The sequence below is a fragment of the Numida meleagris genome, chromosome 4, assembly GCF_002078875.1.
Source record: "Numida meleagris isolate 19003 breed g44 Domestic line chromosome 4, NumMel1.0, whole genome shotgun sequence".
Lineage (NCBI taxonomy): Eukaryota > Metazoa > Chordata > Aves > Galliformes > Numididae > Numida > Numida meleagris.
In genome coordinates, this window is record NC_034412.1 from 39,651,993 (window position 1) to 39,670,333 (window position 18,341).

The window sequence follows — 18,341 nt, forward strand, 5'->3', positions numbered from 1 at the left end:
CGCCCGAGGGTGCGCGGCCCGCCCGGCCACGGGACTACAGCGCCCACGATGCCCCGCGTCCGCTCGTCCCTCCGCGCGTGCGCGTCACCTCGGGTAACCTCCCGCCGCCGCTGCAAGAGGGGACGCGGGGCGATGCTCGGCAGGGGGCGCTGTTTTGGTGACGCCAAAAGCGCGCGACGCGCACTGCGCGGTCCGGATGGGCGCGGAGCCGGGGCCCGGTGAGCGCTGGCGCTGCTCCCGACTTAACGTGCCTCCGCGCAGAGCACGGGGCGGGTGCCTTGCTGAGGCGGGAGCGGCCTGGTGTTGTGGAAACACGCGGCACGCGAGCGTGGGGCGGGAAGAAGCGGGCTGAGAGGCTCGGTCTGTCTGTGAGGTGTCCGCCCCGCCGCCGGCCGCTCTGCTGTCCCACGAGGAAACGGCAGCTGTGGGGCGGGCGCTGCGGTGGGGCCTGCTGGCCCGGCACGGGGCTGATCTCCTCTCGTTCCTGGCGCCCTGAGCGTCGCAGCGGGGATAGGCGTAAGCTGACGGGCGGCAGCGGTAGACCCCGACAGCTCTCCCACGGTTTGACGTGGGCAGCGCTGCGAGCGCCTATCCTTGCGCCCAGAGGGCTGAACTGGAAGGTGGTCCGCCCAGCACATCTTGTTCTGGCCTCGTCATGCCGGTAGCTCCTCGCTGTACGGGCTCTTGACTAATCTATTTCTTTATTTTCTTAATGGAAAGGTGACACGAATGTGGATAAAATGAATAAAGTGGACTTGCAGAATAAGTATCCCCAGTGGATGCGTGCACGTAACCAAGAGGGCGTTCAGAGTGATAAAAAGGTATGCTGTTGCAGGGGGGAAATTTATTTGGTGTTAGGCTGTGTAACACAGCAGTGTGGGGCCGTGTCCTTGTAGTTGGACCCATACCTATTTTTGTGCTGAGAGGGAATAATTGATCATACGGATTGTATATAAATTTCTAGTCTACCAAGAATGCTAATGTGTCCTTGGATGCATTTATCTCTGCGCATGTAAGCAATTTTAGGCATAAAATTTCACACTAAAAGGGACCCAGCCCTGTGATATTTCAGACTGCTGTGATAATTAGAAAGCTTATTCATGAGAGAAAAGCAGGAGACTGTCTTTAGTAGTTTTTCTTCCATTAGGTAATAAGAAGGCACTAGTAGCATGGACTTTATTTCATAGACTCATAGGATGATTTGGGTCGGAAGGGACCTTTGAGATCACATGTTGCCAACCCCTCTGCTAGAGGCAGGGACACCTCCTGTAGACCAGGTTGCTCACAGCCCCATCCAGCCTGGCCTTCAGTGCCTCCAGGGAGGGGGCGTCCACAACCTCGCTGGTCAACCTGTTCCAGTGTCTCACCACCCTCGCGGTAAAGAATTTTAAGTTTAAAGCCATTTTCCCTTCTCCTCTCACTACATGTCCTTATAAAAGTCTCTCCCCAGCTTTCCTGTAGGTCCCCTTCTGGTACTGGAAGGCCAGTATAAGGTCTTCTCGGAGCCTTCTCTTCTTGAGGCTGAAGAGCCTCAGCTCTCTCAGCCTGTCCTCATAGGGGAGGTGCTCCAGCCCTCTGATCATCTTTGTGGCCCTCCTCTGGACCCGCTCCAACAGCTCCTTGTCCTTCTTGTGTTGGTGGCCCCAGAACTGGATGCAGCACTCCAGGTGGGGTCTCACGAGAACAGAGTAGAGGGGCAGAATCACTTCCCTCGACCTGCTGGTCATGCTTCTCTTGATGCAGCCAAGGATACTGTTGGCCTGCTGGACTGCAAATACGCATTGCTGGCTCACGTTGAGTCTTTCATCAGCCAGCACTCCCAGATCCTTCTCCTCAAGGCTGCTCTCAAGCCATTCTCCCCCCCAATCTGTATCTGTGCTTGGGATTGCTCTGACCAGGTGCAGGACCTTGCACCTTGACTTTCTAGTAAGTTAAAGCCAGCAGTTTTTGGTTAAACTTTAACCCTTCATTAAGTTAAATAAATGTTTTGTTGTGTGAGCTTAAAATTATCGGTATCTTCTCTGTAGTTTCAGGATCGTCCTCTTCCAGGCTATTTATTGTTTCTGAACCTATATTATAAAGCTGTTCTGTATGTGACCACTTCTGATTGACAGGTGTTGTTCTCTAAGTCTTACTGTGCAATGCTGTCATATTTGTTAGTACTGGCATTGTAGCTTACTCGTATATTTTTAACCAACCTGAAGACTTTGCAAACAGGTGAGTGTTATCAGTAGTCCTACAGTTTGAGAAAGTTTCTCAGTCAATAAATTTTAGTAAATAGGTTTCTGGAGGGGAAAAGGAAAGCACTGCCTGGAGCCCTTAATGTCACCTTTTTCTGCAGGCTTAAAATTTCAATTTTTAAACCAACATTCAGCTGATGGAGGATACCTCTATTAGTTTAAATATTACGTGTAGTTTTAAATCTGGGTTTTACTTCTTGCACGATGAACTTCACAGAGATCCGTTGGCATGAAGTGCAGTGGGCTAGCTGAGACGCGGGACCTAGGAAGTGAGGGAAAAGAGCTGTGTGGTACAGCCAAATGTTTTGCCTGTAGCCCCATGCTTCACCAGCACATAAGTGCACCTAACCACAGATCTTGTCTCATGTTGTTCCTTCAGTGTCCTCTTTTTCACGTGTTCTTGGTTTGCTTCTGCACATTGTGCCACAGTTTAGAAATTCTCTGATGTGCCAGTGAGTTATTGGCTTAGGTTGAATCTGTACTGAAATAGGGGTATTTCCAAGGATTATAGCCTGAATGGGTTTGAGTAATTCAGACAATTACTTAAATTAACAAATCATTGTAAACCATTTTTTTAGTTTCATCAAACTTCTGAAGTGTGAAAGTGCTGCAGAATTTAAAGTAGCATTGAGTAGCTTTTGATGCTGTCAAAAATTATATATATATTTTTTCCCCTAACCTTGTTGTTGAAAGCTGGTGAATCTCTTTGGCTGGAAGAATGCAGAGAAATAAAATGGAGGTGAGAATTCTGCCTTGAGGCTTTCAGTCCAAGTGCTTGAAGTTTGGCAAACAGATCAGGAGCGTGAACCCAAATGCGTCATTCACACCAGTGCTGGGTTTGCTGGGGTACGGGAGTGAGGTAGCATTTGATGACTGTGGTGCTTGTGTGTCTCTGTGCTGAGTAGTCTGAGCAGTAACAGAGCCTTTTCCAAATGTTGTCCAGCAGGCACCTAAAGTTCAGAGGAGCATTTTGGAAGATGGGCTGCCATTCCTAGAGTTCTGTGGCTCCATCATTTACAGCTATGAAGCCAGTGACTGTTCCCTTCTCTCAGAAGACATCAGGTAATGGCTCTATCTCTGTTCCTTTGGAGTTCCTTACTTTCTGAAGAGGGGTTTGCTTTTCTCTCTCTACTACTTCTTGCTGATTGTGCGTTTGAGGTGCCCAGAGGTGAACAGTTTGACCAGAGGAAACATCTGGTTGCTCACGCTGTCTTGTTCTGTGTGCCAAATGCGTCTTGCGTGTTGGCTCTAAGCACAAATGGAACCTGTTCCTAGTGACAGTGAATTATCCCTCTGAGGATGACCCTGGCTCATCTACGACAAGTAGTGATTTCAGAACACATCTTTCCAGCATGCTGCACGGTTGTAGGTTCCCCACTTGGACTTCCTTTGGCAGATATCCTGGCACGTGGCACTCCTTTTCAAAGGAAGCACACAGTGAAAAGCCCTGCTGCAGTTTCTCTGCTTTTCACAGCAGGTATAGTTTCTTGAGCTTCTCTGACTTCACTGGGAAGTAAGAGCTGCAATAAATCAGGTGTGTGCATTAATTCATAACTGGGGAGTGTAGGTTTGAAGGTCATTCATTCACAATGCAAATATCTATTTTTCCCCAGTTCTTGCATAGCACAGTGTACGTTACTGGGGGAAGAAGCTGTGTACAGAACTTCCAGTGTAGCACGATAAATAAAAAGCAAACATTCAAGGAACTGGAAACTATTATGTCCCGTTTTGTATCTGGCTGTTTCCTGAGGCTTGCTATGCTGCCATCTGTGTACAGTGAGATCTGCTAGAGCCTGTTCTGGTTTGGGAGTTACAGTGCAGCTTGCTGTACCAGCAGGAATTTCACCTGCTTACAGTCTTAATATTAAAATGGTTTCTGTGTCCTACACATGTGAAGGAAAAGATACACTGGCTGTGATTCCCTTCATCATCTTTCGGTGAGATGACTCAAACCTGCTATTCTAAGTGCCGGTAGAAAAACTGTTAAATGTGAGGAATATCCATTTCTTTACAGGCAGACTTTATCAGAGGGGGCTGCAGTTGGATTTGATATTGAATGGCCGCCATCATACACTAAAGGAAAAATGGCAAAAATAGCTGTAATCCAAATATGCGTAACCGAGGAAAAATGTTATTTGTTTCACATCTCTTCCATGTCAGGTACTGTATTTGCTCTATTCCTATTAGATGGGGCTCTGTCTTTCTTGTTGTTTAGCATGAACCTTAGCATCGAGCAGTAGCGTATTTCACATTATGTTTGAGAGTAAAAAAGTTTTAAAAAAAAAAAAATCCATCCGTCTTCTTCCCCCTCCTGGGTATAAAGCAGGGAACGATTCACTGAGCTTTAACCGTGTGTTACAGTGACCTCAGTCCAAAGCTTGAGCACTGTTCTAGCATACAGTATTTTAGGTTCTGAACAGGGCAAAAGAATTTTACTTAAGGATTATTTTTCTTTCTGGGAAAGAATATTTTCTTTTAAGCTTTCAAAAACTGAATTCCCTGCTCACGTAACGAGCTTTCTTCTCTTTGGTGCCAAAATAAACAGCACACCTAAATTTAGCAGGCTCTTTCCTCTTAGTTCAGCTTGAATAACAAAACCCCTCAAAAATGATGGCCATCGCGCTGCTTCTTCCTATTCTTGTGCTATTCTTTTCCAGAAAGAATACTGAATACCTGGTGCGAGGCAGCTGTGGGGAGAGGGGGATGTGTGCCCAACATTCTGAATCTGTTACGGCTGAATAAAAGCATCCAAATCAGAAAAACAGGAACGCGGGGGAAGGAGGCTGCGATTTTATAACCTTTGGTTTGAATGTGAGATTGCAACTGTGCCTGTGAGATGGCTCTGATTTCCCTGGGGCGTGCGTGCTGAGGTATAATAGTGATAATTTAAATGCTGGTGTTCAGTCCTTTGTCATTTATAGCAAATGAGGTGGAAAATTTAATTGCCGGAGGCTGTTCAATCCGGGAGGCAGAGTTGTACAAGTGCACAAAAGAGAGATTTGAGGAAAGGAAGGCAAGCGGGGAGAGATGGTTGGAGCTGAAACGTTTTTGATTCTAAAGTGAAGGTGTTTGTTTGCCTGTTGATGCCGGGCATAGTTGCATATGTGCTGCTGTTAAGTGTGTAACAGCAGAAGATGGTGTTTCTGCCTAAATAATTTTCTCAAGCTTTTGTTTATGCCAAAGAGAGATGCACTTTGAACTGGATGTGATGTCAGCCTTTTGCCAGGCACCGCAGCCAATTTTTGCTTAGTCAGAACAATTATTTTACAAAAATTTAGATGTTAGGCAAGGCTTATCACTTTTCATTGGAGAAAATAAAAATACTTTCTCCTGCAGAAGGAAGGGCTGTGTATAAACACGTCTCATAAGGGAGAAAATTTAACTATGTGTATTTATCAAGAAGGGTCTTGATAATGCTCCATTACTCACCCTTATTTCTTCCGTGCAGACATGTCCTGTTTCTCACTTTGTAGCTTCTGAATGGTCTGGAACCTTGACCTTTTTAGATCATGAGGTACTTTTTTTCTAGAAATGAGATGGAAGAAACGGAGCAGAAGTTATCACCCTTGAAGGTTTTCATGATATTTTTAGGCAGAGGAAATCCCTTGTTCAGTAAGTCAGCTGCAGCTGTTGTGTGCCTGTATTCAGCTCACCTGGATTTGTCTCTTCAGAGGAATCCCTGTGCTGTGTTATGGTGGAGGTGCTCTGGATACCACAGTTCTTTCTAAGGAGGAGTAACTTTTCTTGTGACTTGTATCAGAGCTGCAACTTTGCAGTCCACAGCACCCTGCTCCTGGTTATAGCTACATGTGTGTCTATAGCGTGTCAGCAGAAGCCGTACAAGTGCAAAATGGTAGTTGAAATACATGATTACTCATTACAGTTGCAAAAATATGCAATATTAAATCAAAACCAAGCCAGATCCTATGTACTAGTGTATACATGGTAAATAATAAATAGTACGTATTTGTAGAGAGTAGAATTACACTCGAGACTAATTAAAGCTATCCAGCTTTGCGTTCCTGAAGGTATATATTTAAAAAGATGCTCCTGCAGAACCAGATATGAAAGCTGTGTGCTTTTACTTGATTCTGTAAACTTGAAAATGCCATTTGATCCAGGACTGCCGTGTCATCAGTTTGGGCTGAATCAAAATACAATATGTAGCATCTGTGTGCATGCTTGCATGACTTGATTTTTTCTTTTACTCACAAGACTGACTTAGCTGGGTTTCTGTGGAGAATGCGGTTGGTTCATTTTGTTTTCCAAACGCTGTTTTTGGACCAGCCCACAATTAGCACTGAAAACGCGTACGCAGAATCAGTCTTCCTGGTCACTCCCATGTTTCTGGGTTAGTGTTTCCCGTGAACGTGAAACAGCACTAACTGGGAAAGAATACTCTGTGGAAGACATTGGAGGAAAAAAGAAATCATAATAATAATGCATTTGGTTTCGTGAGCATCCAGTGCTGAGGATTACAATATTTTTTTTCCTCCATGGAGGAGTTGCTTTTTTGTTGCCATGCGTTCTAGTGATCTGTTAGACAGATAAAAATGAGGTCGCTTCATTTTTTGACTTAATGTATTTTCAGGTACAGAATGAATTTGCATGTTTGAGATACCTCATTGCTGCTTGCTTCAGATGATACATTACAACAAATTGGTGTTTCAGTCATCCCGGAGCACAAGCAGGAACATGAACAACTTCTTGAGCTTTTCCTCCTTAAGAACAAGTTTTTGCAAGCGGCCTTTGTGCTAGATTTTCACATTTTCATTCGACTATGTGACATCTTTCAGTATCTAGTTTCTCATGTTTGGGCTTAATCTATTTTAGGTTTTCCCACGGGACTCAAAAGGCTGCTCGAAGATGAAACAATTAAAAAGGTTGGCGTAGGAATTGAGGGAGATCACTGGAAGCTGATGAGTGACTTTGAAGTCAAGCTGAAGAGCTTTGTGGAGCTGGCTGACATTGCTAACGAGAAAGTAAAGCTTAAAACCTTTTTGTTGCGGGAGGGAATCTTGTTAATGTGCTAAATGAAAGGAGGCTTCCTTGTCTTCACTGCATATTCTGTAGAATAACGCCGGGAAATGGTACAGCTTTTTTGTTTAAAAATAAGTGCTCCTGTTTCCATAGAACTGTAGGTCTGCAGGATTAAGTTTTGCGTTTCAGTGAGCCAGTTCTTAATGGATACGTCCCCCTTCTCAAACCTGTTCACATTTCGCGTTGACTAGGTTCAGCTTTTTCCATCCAGCTGCAGATGAATTTCTTACATTTACTAACGATGAAGATCGCCAGCTGGTGTCACGCTGGGGTTCTGTCAGCCGTGGCATACGCATCCCAGCAGCAGCCAAACCTACAGAGTCTGGTGTGAGAAACGCTGCTGAGCTGGTGCAGGGCTGCGGCCGTTAGGAGGGAGGCCGTGCTCCTGCTGCAGGAAGGAGGTCAGCTCTTCTGCCGGCCTCTAGTTCAGAGCTGGTTGTCACCTGACTTGGAGCACTGCAGATCTTTTCCTTTGTGGCTCTGAAGTTGGCGTTACCCGCACACGTGGGGCAGCTTGCCACGCGATTAGGAGCAGCGTTATGTCAGGCACGTCCCAAATCACAGGATAGCTGGACGCTGGTTTGATACTGCTTGGCGTAGGTAAATGTGTGCCGTCGTGATGGAAGAGAGAGGGCTGGGATTCTTTGAAGCTTCAGTTCCTTGTGGGCTGGCAACTATGCAGAGTAAATCGTTTGCTCAAGCAATAAAAGGAGCGGTTTCTTTTTAGACTTGGAGTTTCCACATTTCAGCCCTGTGCTTTTTTTTTTCTCTCCCAACATCCAACTCCGGGATATTTTATGAGGATAAGTAATTGTGATCTCTGATCGTGGCTTTGAAGTCTTTTGCTAAGGAGATAACAGACTAAAAGTGAACTTGACAGTGAAGGTTGAGAGAACAAAGAATAACACCTTACGCGACGGTACAATGGAAGGAGGAGAGGAGGGGACCTAAAACCAGCTGTCGGTAGGCTTTGGATTCCCAATTTGAGGGGATGAACTGATAATGCCACGCTGCTGCTCCCACTGCTGGGCTTGACAGTCTGCATGTTCTGCGAGTGCTCTCAGCGTAGAATAGAGGAGGGCTGTGCCTGCGAGCCCTGGAGCTGGGAGGAAAGCTTCCCGAAGTCTGAGAGAGCCGGTCCAGACAATAGCGCATAGCAGCTGTGATTGATGACTGTGATTATGAAAGCAATTGAAAACAGCAGTGTAGCAGGGTGATTTCTGGAGTCTTCCAAGAACTGCTTTGCAGTACATTGAATAATGGTTAGCGTGGTGTATAACTGCTGGCTTTGATGTGTTTTTGGTTTCTCAGACTTGCAATAGATGACAAAACTGTTACAGGCTGACTTTGATATTCCTGTTTTTCTATTAAATAAAATCTCATTGCTATTACTTGCAAATATTGATGTAAAAATCCTGGAGGAGGGACAGGTTGGTGTTTAAGTCCCTGGCTTTTGTTTAATCAGCCTTGTAACTACGATGTACAGATGTTTCCTTTTTGTGCTTGCTGTCGCACCACCTCACAGCACAAGGGCTCGCCTGAACCTAGGGTAATCGTTCCTGCTTGATGATGCAGGGATGCCCTACAACAGTCAAGTTTCAGGGGTGGAAAGTAGAGGTTCCCAACGGCCAAATTACCTTTCAGTATGATGAGAACAGAGTAAGGCCTTGAGAACAACTGCTTTGAGGACCTCGTTTGTTCTGACTAATCCAGAGCTCTCTGCTTCTACAGAAGTATTAAGTACACTTTGCTGCTTCTATGACTATGTTTTGACAAATGCAGTTGCTTTCCCCTTTAAACAACTATTTTTTCTTTCCCAGCTGAATTGTAAGGAGGTATGGAGTCTAAATGGCTTGGTAAAACACCTCTTAGGGAAGCAGCTTCTGAAAGATAAGTCTATCCGCTGCGGCAACTGGGAGAAGTTCCCACTCGATCAGGAGCAGAAATTGTATGCAGCCACAGATGCTTATGTACGTACAAAAAATACATATATCTATTACCGCTTCCTCTAGCGTACTGTTTGCTGCTGTTTTTAATGCCTTTCTGTTGCAGCCCATTGTGAACATTGGAGTGTTCTGTGGTCGAAAGTGGATATTCGATGTTTGAAGGTGGGAATTGTACAGCGTAGTTCACAGTCCAATTCCTTGTCTGTTTTGATTTGCTTTTTAATCTGCAGCATTTGCCTGGAACTGCCATATCTTCTCTGCAGAAGATGGTACCTCTTGTATTTGACTCAGCAATGAGACAGGTTACTGAAATAACTTGAAGAGCATATTATCTTGTATGTTTCATGTATAAAATTGAATGTAGGCTGAAAAGAGAAACCCACTTCCAAGAGTCCTTGAGCCTCTTGTGAGGTCCTTGCCTCTCGCTGTTTTATGACGTTGCAAGATTTGCCTTTTTCTTGAAGCCTGTTCATGAAGCAGATCTCCCAGAAGCTCTGCTGTTACCTGAATGTGCCAAGTAATACAGGCATCAAAAAGTATGTCAGAGGAATCTCTGTCCATTTGGACTAACGTCCTTTTGCCACCGTGGGAAGGTGAATTTTGATGGAGGGATCATGTTAATTTTACCTGCATGTGTATGGAGTGAGCCTAAGGTCTTTCAGAGCAATTATCTCACATGACACAGGTGATGCGTATTTCTTAAGTATGATAATTGCTTAGTGCACTTTAGGTAATTTTTCTTGGGTTCTGTTGTCTGCAGGTGTTTGCTGTAGCTTGTTAGTGTTTGCAGATATGTTTTCTATTGAGGGCTTCTTAATCATCTTTCCTGAGCTGCTTATGGACCAAAATTGAGTTTTCTCAGCTCCTGCTAAATATGATATATGAGATAAAGTTAATGAACAGCTTTGAAGAAATAGAACCTCCTCCAGTGGATTATGCAGCAGGGCCAACTTGCACGTGAATTATTGTAGCTCTGTAAAAGTCTCTGCTTTTTCACCAGTTTAAAAGGAGAAGGCTGTTCACTCTGTTCTAAGTCCTTTGAAGAGATTTACCCATGGACAGCTGTGTGCTACCTGCTTCCTAGGAGAAGATTGTTCTTTGTGATGGTGCTTGAATATCATACTTCGTCTCTTCTCTCCTCAGGATTTGATTTCTGTGGTCAGCTTAGAGGAAGGGAAGTGGGGCAATGTTCCCTGTTCTCTTTGCTGGCTTAGAAGGCATTGCATGTTTTCTAGTTAAATATTAAACTGTGGAGGGTTTAGCTCTTGTGAAGATGTGGGACCCAAACCAATAAGGAGAGGAGCTCTATTTTTGATCCTCAGCTGTATTTTGGTGCCGCAGCTTGCACCAGCTTTTTCCAGGCCAAGCCTCTTTCTTGCTCTGCTGTCTTTACCTGGCCTGCCTTTTGGAGTCTCACGGGGAAACGTGGGAGTAACTCCTTTCTCTTTTGTCTTTAAGATGCCTTGATTAACATCTGTAGCATAATTATCACATTGCTGGCTTTAGGCTGCATTATCCTGTTAGATTCTGTGTGCTTAATATTTCCCTTGTTATTCATAACAAGTTCTGTCTTAGTAGAGTCACAACTATTCTCTTGGAGTGTTACGTAAAATCTGAGTGAGGTAGAGCAGATGGTGAGACTGGGAATGGAGCACTTAAAGCTCTCTATTTGCAGCTTACTTTATAAGATAACCACTCTGGAATCTAGTCATGTGTGTCCACTATGATGCGGACCAAAATCAGGCTACGGCCTTTTTTTAAAAGGTAAAGTGGTTGTGATTACAAAAGCAATAAGGCAGACCACTGGCTCTTGTGTGACACGGCCCAACAACTCAGAATTTATGGGATTTGTGATAAATTAATGCCATGGCTTGCTGAAACAATTCTTGACTTTTTTTATTTAGTCTTTAAAATGTGGTTTCTCTGAAGAGTATTAATATTCTTTTCCATTTTATTTGCAGGCTGGCTTCATCATTTATCAAAAACTGAAAAATATGAATAGCACTGGCAGGAAATTATTTGGGGATAGAAGAGGTAAATTACGTATTCAGGCATAAAGAATATATTCAAGTTCCAAGTAGTTCTCTTCATAGTATGTGTCAGTATCTTATGGCTTCTTGGGAGATTTGAGACAGCTTTCAGAGAGATTAGGCTGTAAAGGCTCTTAGACGACCTATGTTACTCTGCAGTTATTATTTCACAGTGACGTGAGAGCGCGGTCTTGGTACGCTGTTTGCCTCTGCAGTATAAAGAGTCTGTAAGAATTCCTGCTGTCATTCCAGTTTGTTTCTGGAAACACGTCAGTGAGTTAATGCCAATTCTGCTGATCCAGTGGGGAAAACCTAGTTTTAGAAGAAAAAAGAGCACAAAATAAATATGTATTATTAAGTAGTACTTGTCTTCTTGCATATAAATAGCGCCCACCTTTTTTTCGAGACAGCTCAACTCTATTTGATCGTAGAAGTGATTGTAAAATCTTGGTTTTTCTTCATTTACATAAGGAAAGCTAAAAAGCAGATGTAGTCTATGGCTTAAAAGAAGGGGAAAAGTTTATTTCATTTTCGTACTGGCTGAATAATTTTCTTGCAAACAGTTAGGAGTAGGAATTAGGATACTACCTCTTTAACTTTGAGGTACAAATTTGCGGCTCTGGTTTAATCAGCACATCTGTGTTTGCAGCTTTGGTAGGACTGATATCTGAAACCTATGGGAATAACTTCTCTTTCCATGAGAAAAGGGCTCAGTAGTGTGTTATACTAAACTGGGTTCTTCTGTTACTGTCAGTGCAGCAGTCCTAAAATGTGCTCATGCTAAGGAGGTAGTTGTCTGTTTCAGGCAGCTGCGTTGCGCTCATTAAAATAAAAGCCTCCAGGTGAGCAACAAGAACACCCAACTAACTTAGTTCTAAATCTCTACTGATGTATATGAGTAGGGATCCTGGTGTTTCTGATGTGTTGTGGCTGAGCTGCTCCCCAGCACTCAAAATGAGACCATACACTTTTCTCCCAGCTGACTGCTCTGTATGAAGAGTAGCAGTGTGGGACTGCAGGGATGGTACTGAGTTACTACCGGTGTGAAACAAGTGGGGTTTCACCATGTAAGAAGATGTTAAGAGCCTGACTATTACCTTGTACTGACAGTCAGGAAGATTGTTTGCTCACCCTGATTACTGAATTTCTGTCAGTGGGATGGTGGTTTCCAAGTTGTGCAAAAGAAATTCGGTGAACAACTTGAACTCTGCCATAATAACGTGTTAGGCAGCCTTGTGCATTTCTGTACGTGTGGAAGCAAGCAAGCAGAGTGTGCCTGTGCATCCAGGCTTTGGCTGGGGTGGAGAGGGGGGTGGAACATCTTTAAAACAGAACAAACAACAACAAAAAGAAGAAACGAAAAAACAAACACCTTGAGTCATCTGTAGAAGATTAGTATGGAACGATGAGTTAGTTTCTTTCAGCTCCAAAATCTAAGAGATTTCAGGTGTAAATGCAATTGAAGTCCTAGGAGTGTAATTATCATACAGTGATGTGTATGCATGTAGATGTGCAAGTTGATGAAGTAAGGAGTACAAGCAGATTCAGAAAACAACTAGACGAAGTTCAGACAGACTGATCACTGTGCAGACTCCATCCTGCTCAGCTACTGCTTTCTCAAAGCTGGAGTGTATTCTGGGGAAGAATCTATTTCTAATGTCTTGTTTTGTATCCTCTTTCCCTTGGTGTTTATAGCAGGCTGCTGAAAAAGATTGTCTTATTAGCTGTAGATCTTGTGGAAATACAGTGACTCATGTGAACTAGTTTGCGCGTAGATGTTAAACCTGAATTACTGTGCAGTAACTCTAGTGGCACCTCTTCTAGATGACATGTTGTCAGATGACATGAAGGAGCGCTTGACTTCGCTAGCTGAAGGGATGGTATACCTGGCTTCCAAGATCTCTGACTCTTCCGGACAACTTAGAAACTTGCAGAGGTTAGATTTTTGTCAGCCTGGTTGTACTTTACCTTTTGAGATTAATGCTCATTGCTGAGGTCCAGCACAACCAAATGTGTTAACAGCTGCCTCTGTTACCTGTGCATCTTTTTTCAAGAAAAGAAAGCACAGTTCACTTGATGGGAACCTTTTTCCCTTATACATTAATATGGTGGAACGTAGATTTTCCCTGATCTTATTCACAATGGGTTTGACACTGAACACCGCTGAATCTGTTTTTTCTTGCTGAAATACTCACAGGACCTTTTCAAATAGAAACTTCAGACTCGTGTGACTAATTAGAGATCTGGAGACTTGGATGGAGATGTAGGGACAATACTATACACGTCTATGGAGAATCTTTGTGGTTTTCTTCAGTGTAAAGAAATTTAATCTTTCTTCTGACGGCAGAAGATTGCTAACTGCAGTTGCATGATAAGCTTTTGTATGTGAAGTTCTAGACAAAATCTACCTGGAGAAACAGACTGCTTTAGAATCCTCAGTTCTGTTTGTGGCTAGGATGTATGGAACAACAGTCTTTACCATTTTGGTTTAACTTCTTTGTTTTACATTCCAGGGCTGCAGAAATAATAGCTGACATATCAGAGAATGTAAAAGCCTTAGGAAGTACGCTCTTTGCTGGTTCAAGTTCCCTTTCTGTACTGGAGAGGAGCTGTGATGCAACTCCAACAAAACTTGAAGCAAAGTCAACAAATGTTGAAGCACAAAAAGTTGAAATGCCTGAATTTGCTAACAATCTTGAGGGTGACTTCAACATCTGCTCCGATGCTACACTAGCTGGCCTTTGGGAGGGAGAAGTTGACGAAGGTGAAGTAGAGGGTGGTAACGCTGTTCTGGAAGATGGGGCTACAGCAGCTGACTCTAAGGCCAGAGCAGACAGAGATGACTTCGCGTCATTAGACTTTAATGAGCAAGAACTTCAGATACTGGAACGTCAGGCTGCAGAAGAAATTCTCAACAAAGCTGTGCCTGAGGTAATGAGAAAATCCCTCGTTAGTCATGGACACTCACCACAGGAACTGATCTTATCCTTACTTTCCCTGAAGGTTTTAAAAAGTCATCTTGGTGAGAGCAGTTTAGGGTGGGCTAGAGTAAGGGCTCACTCTGGAAAATGTTTGTGTGGGTGATCAAGCACTGAGTTGCTCTTCAGTTATATAGTTGGGAGGACTACTGAATACAGAAGCTCTAGATACACTGATTAGCTTTCCTCTTCTAGTTACTAATAAATTATGATGTTAAGTCTCTGCAGTACGGGGACAAATTCTGCATTCAAACAACTCTAACTGGGTCATGAATAAAAAGCAGATCTTTAATGGATCTCTAAATGGCAGTCCTACTAGTGGCTGCTTTATGTGGGTTGATGCCTCTTCAGTGAAGCTATAATTTCTTTATGTTCCAAGTCTTTACCGCATCTGGTAATACTGTTGTTTTTGCCTCTTACTAATGGGTCCCTTTGTGTTTTATCACTTTCCAGATTTGCTTCATTTTGAGTGGGCTTCAGAGCTGAATGTCGAGCTTAGTTTATTTTTTTTTCAGTGCGAGGTAAACGCTTACAGAGAGAGTTTGTAGCACATACAGGAGGTTGAGATGTAGGTAAAAATAGCAATATCTTTGCTGTACACATGTATTTTCTTCTTAGGAGGAATGCCCAACAGATAATGAACAAAATACTTCCTGTATCATTGAAAGTGATGAAGAACTGGAAATGGAGATGCTTAAAGTGAGTGCCTTAGGGGTTTGGCTTTCCCCTTTTTTTTTTTTCTTAAAATCAGTGATGATGCTCTCAGGTCACAGTGGTGCATAGCATCATTCAGTGGAGGGAATTAAACAAATAGGTGTTGCTTACAAAAGGTGGATTGAAGAATATATGGATAGATAAACTACATTTACCATTGTAGGACCTCAATATCACACATTCTGCTGCATCCTCGCTGTAGTAGCTTGGACTTTTGACCTACTCATTTCCTGCACTTTTGCTGATAATCGTTTTTCAGTTGGTTTGCTGTGTGTCACGCATTCAAACCACTGCAGATGCTGTTAATCTGAACAATAGGTCAAATAGGTTGCTCCATTGCTATATGTATGCTCTGCAGACACCTCGGGGAAACAAGTATTACACCATTAAGGCACTTAAGATTATTTAGATATTTTGTGTTTTCTTTACCCCACTTTTTGCCCTGATTCCACAGAGTTCATGTATTTCAAGTAAGTGATCAAATGGTTTCATTAGAGCGTTCACAGGTTTTTATTTAGGCATATATGAAGATTGTGTTGCTTACAACTAAATAAGAGGCAAGATAGAAAGGTCTGTAGAAAAAAAGGATGAATTTTCTCCTAGGGAAGGACCAGGGCTTTCAGGTGGATGCAGTGCTTCATGTCCATTTTCCATGCTGTAGTCATGTGCCCCGATGTCTTGTTACCTCAGGTATGCGTAGTATCTACACTTTCATATCTTGAATTAACTCTTTCTTCTGAATTCACAGTCTTTAGAAGATGTGGACAATTCTAAAGAAGTTTTAACTGAAACGGAGTCCAGTAAATCCAGGAAAACTCCTGACACAGAACTGAACATTGCACCTGATGGGGATGAAGATGAAGTCATTGAAGAGGAGGAGGAGGAACGTTGGGGTATGTTTTAAACTATAGTGCAGAATGGAGAAGGGGGAAAAAAAAGCATTCTCTATAGAATCGGTTGTGTAAACACAGTGATGTTTTGTGCTTAGTTTCTTAAAGCAGAGAGTAAAAGCTGATCTGGATTTTGAAAGGAGCACTTGAGGATGTGTCAAGATGAAAATTTAAAGGTGTCCTTGGTCAAACACAGTTGACTCCTGCCATGATCAGAAGACTCTCTTCATCTCTTTAAACAGTTATTTGGCAGACTATTACAGGGAACATGCGTTTGCTCAGCAGACAAAAAATAGGTGGAAGTATAATGCCTTCCACTGCTGAATAATAGCTATAAATTTAAATGGAAATCTTGAATGTGTTTCTTCATCGTTCACAGCAAGATCTGGATCCCCCCGCATGACGTTTTCAGACCGTGACTGTTAGCAAATTGCAGTGTCAGGTGTTAAATAAAATGACTTCAGTAAGGTCTTACAGGGATGAATGGTAGAACATCTCTATTACTTCATCTGAACGTGTTCCAGCTAATGTAGTTATGCAGTGTCTGTTGCTTTATTATCTCATTAACAAAGCTGTACGCTTTCTTCTTCATTAAGAGTCTCTGAGGAGCGTGTTTGTTTCTCTGGTAATCCTTTATTTTAGCCTGTAAATGTGTTCAGAACTTGATGTATCTCTTTCTACTGGGGTTGTCCAAAGGTTAGGCTTGAGCATCACTAACCACAAGCAGAATGTCAAGACAAAGCCGCATCTGTTTAAAATTTAGTTGCATATAAGGCCTTTTCTCTCTCCCGCTAAAGATCCGTTGCTGTCAGTACCTACTGAAAACCAGATCGTGTGTCTGAAGATGTATTTTGGACATTCTTCTTTTAAACCGTAAGTACGTTTTCAATTCACTTTCTTTTCCTTTTTTCAGCTTGGATTGTTTTTTTTTCTTTAATTTACTACTTTAAGAACCTCTAACAAACTTGGACCTGCGCAAAATCCCTAGTGAAGGCAGCCTTTGCTACTGTAAAATAGCAAAACAAAGCCCATTTACTACAATACTGTATTTTCATAGTAGAGGATGAATTCCTTGCTTCTTCTGATGGCAAGCCTTCTGCAATTGAATGTTTCTGTACCTAATCTAGCTCAGGTATTTCAAAGAGCAAACACTGTAAACTTGCACAGATGTGTTCTTTGTATAATAAACTTCCTTAGTCTGGTTATCCTTTTGATGTATGGCTCTAATTAATGGCAGGCTCCTATTTGTCTCTGGAATATTTAATGGAGCATAATTTCAATGTACCATGTGCTCATAGATTCCAGCATTGCTGTTAGAGTTCCTGATATCAATGGGAATGGAGTGAAATCATCCTGAATGACTTGTGTTAGACCATGTGTTGCACGGAATGTATTTGAAGAGCAATGCTTGGGGCTTGAAAGGTGAAGAAACACAAAACAAACAAAAAAAAACATCTGTTTTACTCTAAGTACTTGGTAAACTCTTGGAAACTACAAAAGGGAGAATTTTTGTTTTAATTGACTGCACAATTTGTGTACCTGCGAGACCATTAAAAAGTCAAAATTGTTAGGCAACTCTGAAGCCCTGTTCAGAATCCTTCTATGAAAGATAACTTTCATGAGTATTTGTGGATCACTTACTGGCATATGGGAGACATTATTTTGCAGTGTTCTTTGAGTGACTGCATCAAGCGTTGCTTACTTTCGTGTTAGAGATGCCCGCTGTAACACTGGTAGGACTAACTGCCATAGAGTGAACATGGTGTGAGTGGTTGCAGCATGCAAAGAGAAAACTGTCAGGCAGCCAAAAGAGTTTCTTCAGCACAATTTGCACACTATACATGTGGTGGCAGAAATAAAATATATTTTTTTTTCCTTTAATTCAAAGGGTTCAGTGGAAAGTGATAAATTCTCTTTTAGAAGACAAAAGAGACAATCTTGTTGTCATGGCAACTGGTAAGTTATTTTTATCTCTTAAAAGGTGGCAAGAAATCTTTCTCTTTTAGGGGAGTTTAGGGCTTTGAAACTTGAAGACTGTCTATGTGGCTGTCAGGAGCAGAGTGCTCTGGACTCACCTTTACTGTTGGAGGTTGCAAACCTTGGCCAGCTGTGCTTACTGCTTGTATTGCTGTTCAGTGTTTTTTCCACTGACCTTGGAGGGAGTGATATTGAGTGGATGTCAACAATATTTACCCTGCATCTTTGTCTGCTAATGGGACATGCATCAACTTCCTTTTTAGGGCCCAGTAAGGCATTAGAGTTGTCTTATGCTTCTGTACTGCCATAAAATATAACAACTATATGTTGTTTCACTTCTACCTTTGTTTTTTTTTTTTTAAGGGTATGGGAAAAGTTTGTGCTACCAGTTTCCTCCTGTTCACACTAGAGGTACCGGAATAGTCATCTGTCCGCTTATTTCCTTGATGGAGGACCAAGTTCTGCAGCTGACGTAAGTAACACAGTAGTAACAGGCTGCTGTTGTGTTTCTTGTGGAAACTCCCAG

At 42.7% G+C, this 18,341-nt stretch overlaps 1 protein-coding gene across 3 annotated transcripts in view; it reads left to right on the forward strand.

The window, feature by feature from the left end:
- WRN (Werner syndrome RecQ like helicase) overlaps window positions 121-18,341 on the forward strand; it is a 43,637-nt gene continuing 25,416 nt past the window's right edge. The window contains exons 1-14 of one of the 3 annotated variants that reach the window (XM_021397360.1): window positions 121-218; window positions 721-821; window positions 3,184-3,302; window positions 4,255-4,400; window positions 7,074-7,222; window positions 9,101-9,250; window positions 11,188-11,260; window positions 13,081-13,192; window positions 13,770-14,187; window positions 14,853-14,933; window positions 15,697-15,841; window positions 16,636-16,711; window positions 17,727-17,794; window positions 18,179-18,287. In XM_021397360.1, the coding sequence (XP_021253035.1) occupies window positions 197-218; window positions 721-821; window positions 3,184-3,302; window positions 4,255-4,400; window positions 7,074-7,222; window positions 9,101-9,250; window positions 11,188-11,260; window positions 13,081-13,192; window positions 13,770-14,187; window positions 14,853-14,933; window positions 15,697-15,841; window positions 16,636-16,711; window positions 17,727-17,794; window positions 18,179-18,287 (1,769 nt within the window). In that variant the 5' untranslated portion in view covers window positions 121-196. The remainder of the gene's footprint in view (window positions 219-720; window positions 822-3,183; window positions 3,303-4,254; window positions 4,401-7,073; window positions 7,223-9,100; window positions 9,251-11,187; window positions 11,261-13,080; window positions 13,193-13,769; window positions 14,188-14,852; window positions 14,934-15,696; window positions 15,842-16,635; window positions 16,712-17,726; window positions 17,795-18,178; window positions 18,288-18,341) is intronic. The other 2 variants (XM_021397358.1, XM_021397359.1) reach the window with 2 other exon arrangements.